The sequence below is a fragment of the Chiloscyllium punctatum genome, chromosome 1 (assembly GCF_047496795.1).
Source record: "Chiloscyllium punctatum isolate Juve2018m chromosome 1, sChiPun1.3, whole genome shotgun sequence".
Lineage (NCBI taxonomy): Eukaryota > Metazoa > Chordata > Chondrichthyes > Orectolobiformes > Hemiscylliidae > Chiloscyllium > Chiloscyllium punctatum.
Genome location: NC_092739.1, coordinates 25,319,792 through 25,329,003, shown reverse-complemented (window position 1 = coordinate 25,329,003; position 9,212 = coordinate 25,319,792). Strand labels below are relative to the sequence as shown.

At 46.0% G+C, this 9,212-nt stretch overlaps 1 protein-coding gene across 1 annotated transcript in view; it reads left to right on the top strand.

Moving 5' to 3' along the window:
• The first annotated feature begins 7,000 nt into the window (after positions 1 to 7,000).
• Positions 7,001 to 9,212, top strand: part of LOC140482943 (lecithin retinol acyltransferase-like) — a 35,498-nt gene continuing 33,286 nt past the window's right edge. The window contains exon 1 of the mRNA XM_072580751.1: positions 7,001 to 7,533. Coding sequence (XP_072436852.1) covers positions 7,078 to 7,533 — 456 coding nt within the window. The 5' untranslated portion in view covers positions 7,001 to 7,077. The remainder of the gene's footprint in view (positions 7,534 to 9,212) is intronic.

Below are 9,212 nucleotides of genomic sequence, written 5' to 3'. Positions count from 1 at the left end.
TCTTGTGATACAATGGGAATGTACCCACCTCTGCACCAGAAGTCCCTGACTCAAGCCCTACCTGCCCTACATGTCTGGACAGATTGTTTAGAAATATCTAGTTTGTACTTTATTCCAGTTAAAGGCACTCGTTAGAGCTGATCGAAATGTGAAGGAAAAGCAGACGGGTCTATCCCACTTAGCACAATGATAGTATCATACTACATGATGGAAGGTTTCTACAATATGAAGGTGGCATTTGTTGTCCCAAGGGACTGAAGTCACCCAATTGGGGCATATCCTGCACCCTTCCCACCCTCAGTGCATCCTCCAAGTGTTGTTCAACATGGAATAACACTGATACATCAGCTGAGCTGGTATGGGGTTATATGTGATAATCATCATGAGGTTTCCTTGCCCATGTTTGGCCGAATGATATGAGATTTCATGGGATCAGAGTCAATGTTGAGGATGTCCAGGGCAATTCCCTCCCAAGTGTATACCATCATGCCACCAACTCTGCTGACTCTGTCCTGCAAGTGGGACAGGACATATCGAGGGATGTGATCATGGTGTCTGTGATTCTGTGAGTATTATTATGTCTAGGCTGTTGCTTAACTAGTCCATGAGACCACTCTCCCAAGTTCAGCACTAGCCCCCAGCTATTAGTACAGAAGACTTTACAGAGTCAAAAGGGCTGTTTTTGTCATTGTCTTTTCCAGTGCCTAGTTCAATGCCAGGCAGTCTGCATGGCTTCATGTTCATTTTAAGACCACCCAACAACTGCTACAACTGAGCAGCTTGATAAGATATTTCAGAGGACGGTTATGATCCTTTGCTGTGAGTCTCACATAGATGAGACAGGTAAAGATGGCAGATATCGTTTCCTAAAGAACTTCAGTGAACCAAATTCAATTTGCAACTCATTACACTTTTAATTTCAGATTTTGACTGAATTAAAATTACACCATCTGCCATGGTAGGACGTGAACCCAGAACATTACTTGGGTCTCTGAATTTCTAATCCAGCAATAATATGACAACAACATTGCCTTCACAGCTATTCTTTCACTTCTTTTAATTCATGTATAGGATATGCGTGTCACTGGCTAGACCAGCATTTATTGACTGTCCCTAGTTGCCCTTGAGAAGGTTGTGGTGGGCTGCCTTCTTGAACCGCTGCAGTCCACGTGCAGTAAGTAGACCCACAATATCATTAGGGAGGGAGCTACAGCTTTTTGACCCAGAGCCATTGAAGGAACAGCGATATATTTACAAGTCAGGGTGAGGAGTCATTTGGATGGGAACTTGCAAGCAGAGGTATTCCCATATATTTGCTGCCCTTGTCCTTCTGGATGGAAGTGATCATGGGTTGAAATGATCCTTATCATTGTGCAATCATCTATGAACATTCCCTCTTCTGACCAAATGAAGCCACTGAAGGTAGTTGAATCTAAGACATTGCCCTGAGGAATTTCTGCAGATGTTCTGGAGCTGAGATGACTGACCTCCAACAACCACAACCACTTCGTGTGTGACAGGTATGACTCTAACCACCAGCAAGATTCCACCCTGATTGTAATTGATTCCAGTTTTGTTAGGACTCTTCAATGTCAGACTCAGTCAAATGTGTCCTTGATGTCGAGGGCAGTCATTCTCACCTCACCTCTGGAATTCAGCTTTTTTGTCCAAGGCTGTAATGAGGTCAGGAGCTAAGTGGCCCTGGTGGAACCCAACCTCGGCATCACTGAGCAGGCTATTGCTGAGCAGGAGCTGTTTAACAGCATTGTTGGTGACATCTCCCATCATTTCACTGATGATTGAGAGTAGGCTGACAGGACTGGAATTGGCCAGGTTGGATTTGTCCACCATTTTTGTGTACCGGACATACCTCATCAATTTTCCACATTGTCAGCTCATGTTGTACATATACTGAAATAGATTAGATTAGATTAGATTAGATTAGATTACTTACAGTGTGGAAACAGGCCCTTCGGCCCAACAAGTCCACACCGCCCCGCCGAAGCGTAACCCACCCATACCCCTACATCTACATCTACCCCTTACCTAACACTACGGGCAATTTAGCAATGGCCAATTCACCTGACCTGCACATCTTTTGGACTGTGGGAGGAAACCGGAGCACCCGGAGGAAACCCACGCAGACACGGGGAGAACGTGCAAACTCCACACAGTCAGTCGCCTGAGGCGGGAATTGAACCCGGGTCTCTGGCGCTGTGAGGCAGCATTGCTAACCACTGTGCCACCATGCCGCCCACAAATAGCTTTGATAGGAAGCAGCAAGTTCAAATGCTTCAACCTTATCATTTGCACTAAAGTACTACTCTTCCCACTTATTGAGGATGGGGATATTTGTGGAGCCTCCTCCTCTTCCAGTGAGTTGTTTAATTGTCCACCATCATTTAGGTTGCATGGCCGCAAAGCTTAGATCTGATCCATTGGTTGTGGAATCACTTATCACTTGCTGACAGAAGGCAGAGAAGTTGGGATAAAAGGTTCTTTTTCTGAATGACAGCCGGTGACGAGCGGTGTCCTGCAGGGTTCAGTGTTGGGGCCACAGCTGTTCGCATTATATATTAATGATCTGGATGAAGGGACTGGGGGCATTCTAGCGAAGTTTGCAGATGATACGAAGTTAGGTGGACAGGCAGGTAGTACTGAAGAAGTGGGGAGGCTGCAGAAGGATCTAGACAGTTTGGAAGAGTGGTCCAGGAAATGGCTGATGGAATTCAACGTGAACAAATGCGAGGTCTTGCATTTTTGGCAAAAAGAATAAAAGCATAAACTTTCTAAACGGTGAGAAAATTCATAAAGCCAAAGTACAAAGGGATCTGGGAGTGCTAGTCGAGGATTCTCTAAAGGTCAACATGCAGGTTGAGTCTGTGATTAAGAAAGCGAATGCAACGTTGTCGCTTATCTCAAGAGGGTTGGAATATAAAAGCACCGTTGTGCTACTGAGACTTTATAAAGCTCTGGTTAGGTCCCATTTGGAGTACTGTGTCCAGTTTTGGTCCCCACACCTCAGGAAGGACATACTGGCACTGGAACATGTCCAGCGGAGATTCACACGGATGATCCCTGGAATGGTTGGTCTAACATATGAGGAACGGCTGAGGATCCTGGGATTGTATTCATTGGAGTTTAGAAGATTAAGGGGAGACTTAATAGAGACGTACAAGATAATACATGGCTTGGAAAGGGTGGACGCTAGGAAATTGTTTCCGTTAGGTGAGGAGACTAGGCCGTGGACACAGCCTTAGAATTAGAGGGGGTCAATTCAGAACAGAAATGCGGAGATATTTCTTCAGCCAGAGAGTGGTGGGCCTGTGGAATTCATTGCCACAGAGTGCAGTGGAGGCCAGGACGCTAAATGTCTTCAAGGCAGAGATTGATAGATTCTTGTTGTCTCGAGGAATTAAGGGCTACAGGGAGAACGTGGGGAAGTGGAGTTGAAATGCCCATCAGCCATGATTGAATGGCGGAGTGGACTCGATGGGCCGAATGGCCTTACTTCCACTCCTATGTCTTATGGTCTTATGGTTGTTTGACACACAAGTAGTCCTGTTTTGTTGATCCATCAGATTGACATGTTATTTTCAGGTATGCCTGATGCTGCTGCTGTCATGCCCTCTTGCACTCTCCATTGAACCAGGGTTGATCTCCTGGCTTGATGGTACTCGTTGTGTGGGGGATAAACTGTGCTGTGAGATTGCAAATTGTGTTGGAATAGAATTCTGCTGCTGTTGTTGATCCACAGAGTCTCCTGGATGCCCAATCCTGAGTTGCTAGGTCTATTTGAAGTCTATTCCTTTTAGCACAGTAGTAGTGCCACACAATATGATGTAAGGTATTCTTATAGTGAAGGCAGGACTTCATCTCCGCAACGACTGTTCAGTGGTCACCTAGAGTCATAGAGATGTACAGTATGGAAACAAACCCTTTGCCGACCAGATATCCCAACCTAATCTAGTCCCACCTGCCAGCACCTGGCCCTTATCCCTCCAAACCCTTCCTATTCATATATCCATCCAGATGCCTTTTAAATGTTGTAATTGTACCAGCCTCCACCTCTTCCTCTGGCAGCCCATTCCACATACACGCTTTAACCAATACTATTATGGGCAGATACATTAGATTACTTACAGTGTGGAAACAGGCCCTTCGGCCCAACAAGCCCACACCGCCCCGCCGAAGTGCAACCCACCCATATCTCTACATCTACCCCTTACCTAACACTACGGGCAATTTAGCATGGCCAATTCACCTAACCTGCACATCTTTGGAGTGTGGGAGGAAACCGGAGCACCCGGAGGAAACCCATGCTGACACGGGGAGAATGTGCAAACTCCACAAAGAGAGTGTGGAGTTGAACCCGGGTCTCTGGCGCTGTGAGGCAGCAGTGCTAACCACTGTGCCACCGTGCCACCACATGTGTGGTAGGCGGATTGGTGAGGATGTGGTCAACTTTATTTTTCTCTCTTATTGGTTCCCTCACTACCTGCTGCAGATCCAGTCTAGCAGCTATGTCTTTTCGGACTAGCTCGATCAGTAGTACTGCTGCTGAGACACTGTTGGTGGCAGACATTTAATTCATCCAATCAAAGTACTTTCTTCACCTTTGCCACCCTCAATGCTTCCTCCAACTATTGTTCAACATAGAGGAGCACTGATAGGCTAACCCACCTAAGTTGCACATGTTTGGACTGTGGGAGGAAACTGGAGTGCCTGGAGGAAACCCACGCAGATTTGTATGGCAGCTGCTCTGACCTAGACTGCAAGAAATTACAGAGAATCACAAACCAGCCTTGTATCCATTGACTTTGTCTACATGACTCACTGCCTCAGGAAATCAGCCAACATAATCAAAGACACCTCCCACCCTGGTTATACAGTCAATTCTGATATAATGCAATAGTTCTGTGCTTGTGCAATCTTGCCTTATAAGAAAATCATGTAATAGCTGCACAATTTAAATAATGGAGCTGGAATGGTGTTATAACCAATACAGGTAAAGAAAGTTCGTATTCTGTAAGTAATGGTCTACATCCTGCAATTGTGTTAAAGCCAATTTGCATTGAAGGAACATGCTTTATAGCTGAATTGACCTCTCTTCCATCGGGCAGAAGATACAGAAGTTTGAAAACATATGCCAACAGATTCAAGAACACCTTCTTCCCTGCTGTTATCAGATGTATGAACAGACCTCTCACATTGGATTTGATTCTTCTCTGCACCTTCTCTACAGCTGTAAAAGTATATTCTGCATTCTGTTCTGTTGCCCTGCTGTACTTATGATTTGCCTGAATAGCGTGCAAAACAATAATTTTCACTATAATTCAGTACATGTGACAATAATAAATCAAATCAGACATAGAGAGAATGTGAAAACTCCACACAGACATTTGCCCAAGGCTGGAATTGAACCCTGTTGTTGTGAGGTAGTAGTCCTAACCACTGTGCCCCTGGTCAAAGGGGCTGTTTCTGCCTTTGGCCTTTCTGGTGCCTGGGTCAATGTCAAGTGGCTTGCCTGGTTTCATTCCTTTTTTGAGACTTCCCAGTGATTGTTTCCACTGTGCTGCCTGCTGGGTTACTTCAAAGGCAGTTAAGAGTCAACCATATTGTTGTGGGTCAGGATTCACACATGGGCCAGATCAAGAAGGATTGCAGATTTCCTTTCCTAAAGGGATGTGGTTTTCAAACAATCAATAATGGTTTCATGATCATTAGACTTTTAATTCCAGATGTATTAGTTGAATTAAAATTCCACCATCTGCAGTGCTGGAGTCCAAATCCAGGTGTGCCAGACCTTTCCCTGGATTATGAGTCCAGTGACAATACCACTAAACCATCACCTCCTCTACATGGGTGGCATCTCTTTTTGTTTCGCTCACTATCTCTGTAGTGGAAATTCTCTGTTTTTCTCCCACTGTGGGTGGATTTCTCTCTCTCCCTCTCTCCACGCTCTCTCAGTGGACACTCTCTATCTTTCACTTTCACGCTGTGCCTGTGAGTAAACTGCTCCTCTGTTGCTCTCTGGTTGGATTCCCTCTCACATTCTCTCTCTGTGGGGCAACTTTCTCAATGTGGATTCTCTTTCTCTCATTCCTCCTCTTTCTGTGGATACATTGTCTGACACCTTTCTCGATTTACTGTCCCTGTGTGTGTGTGTGTGTGTGTGGGGGGGGGGGGGGTTGTGTTTAGTGCTTGTGGATTATGTGTTGTGTGTATACGTGTGTGTGGACTATGTGTTGAGTGTATATGTCTGTGGATCATGTATTGATTGTGTGTGTGTGTGCATGTGTGGATTTTGTGCGTGTATGAGAGACTGTGTAGATTATGTGTGAGAGTGTGTGTGTATGAGGGAGTGTGTATGTGTGAGAGTGCGTATGTGTGAGGGAGTGTGTGTGTTTATGGATTCTGTACGTGTGTGGATTGTGTTTGTGTGTGAGTGTATGTGTTGTGTGAGAGAGTGTGTATGGATCCTGTGTGTGTGAGAGAGAGAGGAAGAGTGAGTGTGTGTGTATGAATATATGTGCGTGTGTGAGAGAGCGTGTGTGTGTGGATTGTGTGTGTGTCTTTGTGTGTGTGAAAGGGAGAAAGTGTATGTGTGTGTATGTATTTGGGGATGGATTTTCTTTCTGTGTTACGATCGAGCCCCCCACTATCACCTGATGAAGGAGCGTCGTTTCGAAAGCTAGTGTGCTTCCAATTAAACCTGTTGGACTATAACCTGGTGTTGGGGGATTTTTAACTTTGTGCACCCCAGTCCAACACCGGCATCTCCAAATCATTCCTTCCTGTCGTTCTCCTTCCCTGTGAGCAGCATTAATATTCCAGCCTTAACCAATCAGCTTCTGGGGTTTGGTGAGTACCATGTCAGAGGCGGTGGGTATAAATGATACGGGGAGGATGGAACTGAGAGAGAGAGCGCAGAGAGTGAGGGAAAGGCAGGGACTGTCAGGGAGTTGTGTGTGTGTGCGCGGTCAGGGACTGGGTGGGTGGGGGCTGGGGGAGTACCCAGCGTGTGAGCACTCAGAGCAGAGACTGAGGGGACAGAGAGACATAGAGAGGGGGGGAATGGCCTCTGACCGGGACAGTTACGCTAACTGGTGCGAACCCTCCTCCCTGAAGCGGGGTGACTTGCTGGAGGTATCTCGCACTCTCTTTACGCACTATGGGATTTATCTGGGAGGAGAGAAGGTGGCTCACCTGATGCCCGACATCCTGCCCTTGTTAACCGATGACCAGAAGCTGATCCGGGAGGTGGTGACCAACCAGCGCCTGGTCCTGGGCGTTATCTGCAGGATGGCGAGTATCCGGGTGGACTCGGTGGAGGATTTTGCTTATGGAGCCTGTGTCCTGGTGAACCATATGGACTCGGTGTGCAAGAAGCCCGTGCTTCCCGGGGAAGAGGTAGCGAGGAGAGCAGAGAAACTGGTGGGAAGCACAGAGTACAGCCTGCTGTGGAACAACTGTGAACATTTTGTCACTCACTGTAGATACGGCACTGCAGTCAGCATCCAGACCGACAAGGTACAGTTTCGAGCACACCCAGCCTGAGGCGTTCGCCTTTACGGAGCCTCTTTTTAATATAAAATGCATTTTCATTTTCTGCAATCTTACTAACCCCTTCAGCCTACTTTATTTCCATCTGCGTCTGTCGTTTTGTTTTTAACATCAATTCAGATAGTTTGCCTATTCAGAGTTTGTGGTTCAGGGAATCAATGGGAGACGTATTCTCTCTGCAGTTAACTCCGGACTCGCTCTTCAAATAATAATTAATGATTTGCAAATGCTTTGGATTTAAATCCAAACCCTTAAAATAAATGGCTTCTGAAAGTACCCTGGGATGTTCTCCTGATTAGTAACAGAACTGAACTGCCCGGCCTTCTATCTTTTCCCTGAAAGACCAGCAGCAGGGACTCAGGCCAGTGCAAGCACATGGTCTCGGGCTCGCTTTGGACACGAGACCCTGCAACAGGAACTAGCAAAGGCATTGGAGAAGGCGAGTAACCACATCAGCGGCGGGTCCTCTCACGTGAGTACACGCTGTTTTCCAGCAAAGCAGGGCCCTTCCACAACTTGTCAGCAGCCAGAGCAGATAATTGCGCCCAGCCAGTGGTTTGCAAAATAACTTCCAGCGATTAGCTGCGTTAAGCGCCCGTGTTGGTGATCGGCTGTCGATCCTTCAGAAACAAGACTTGAATTGTTCGGAATCGGTCGTAGTAGGGAAATAAAGAGAAATAAAAATAATCGATTCGACCTTTAACTACACAGCGTGCCGTGGGATTCTGGTGGAGATTGTATCCGATTATAGGATATTGGGAGAAAGCGGTATTGAGCTGAAACCACAATGAACGCGATTGATTCTCCTGCCCTCGTTTTCCACGTTTCTGTGTTACCTGACCCGTCCGTCAAGTTTTAACTCTGCTCTTCTGTTGAATAAAAGCGTCTGTTGAATGGGTCTGCTCCATTTTCTCATAATCCCAGAGGAATAAAGAGTCACACGGCACGGAAACAGACCCTTTGGTCCAACCAGTCCATGCCAACCATAATCCCAAACTAAACTAGTCCCACCTGGTAAAAACAATGACTGCATATGGTGGAAACCAGATTCTGGATTAGTGGTGCTGAAGAGCACAGCAGCATCCAAGGAGCTTCGAAATCGACGTTTCGGGCAAAAGTCCCACCTGTTTGCTCCTGACCCATATCCCTCCAAACTTTTCCTATTCGTGAATTTATATTTATGCACATCCACCACTTCCTAAGGAAGTTCATTGCAAACTTAAACCACCCTCTTTAAAACAAAATGCCCTTTTTAAAAATCTCTCTTCCTCACCCTAATGTGCCCCTAGTCTTGAAATCCCCCATCCTAGGGAAAAGATACCTATCACTAATATTATTTATACCCCTCGTTTTTATAAACCTCTTTAAGGTCACCTGTCAATCTCCTATGTGCCAGTGAAACATCTTCCAGCCTATCCACCCTTTCTTTGTAACTCAATCCTTCCATACGCAGCAACATCCTGGTAAATCTCTTCTGACCCCTCTCCAGATTGATAATATCCTTCCTATAACTGGGCGACTAGAACTGTACACAATACTTCACAAGAGGCTCCTGTAATATCTCAACATAAGTTTCCAATTCCTATATTCAAAGGACTGAGCAATGAAGGCAAGTGTGCTATCCATCTTTTTAACCACTTTATCTG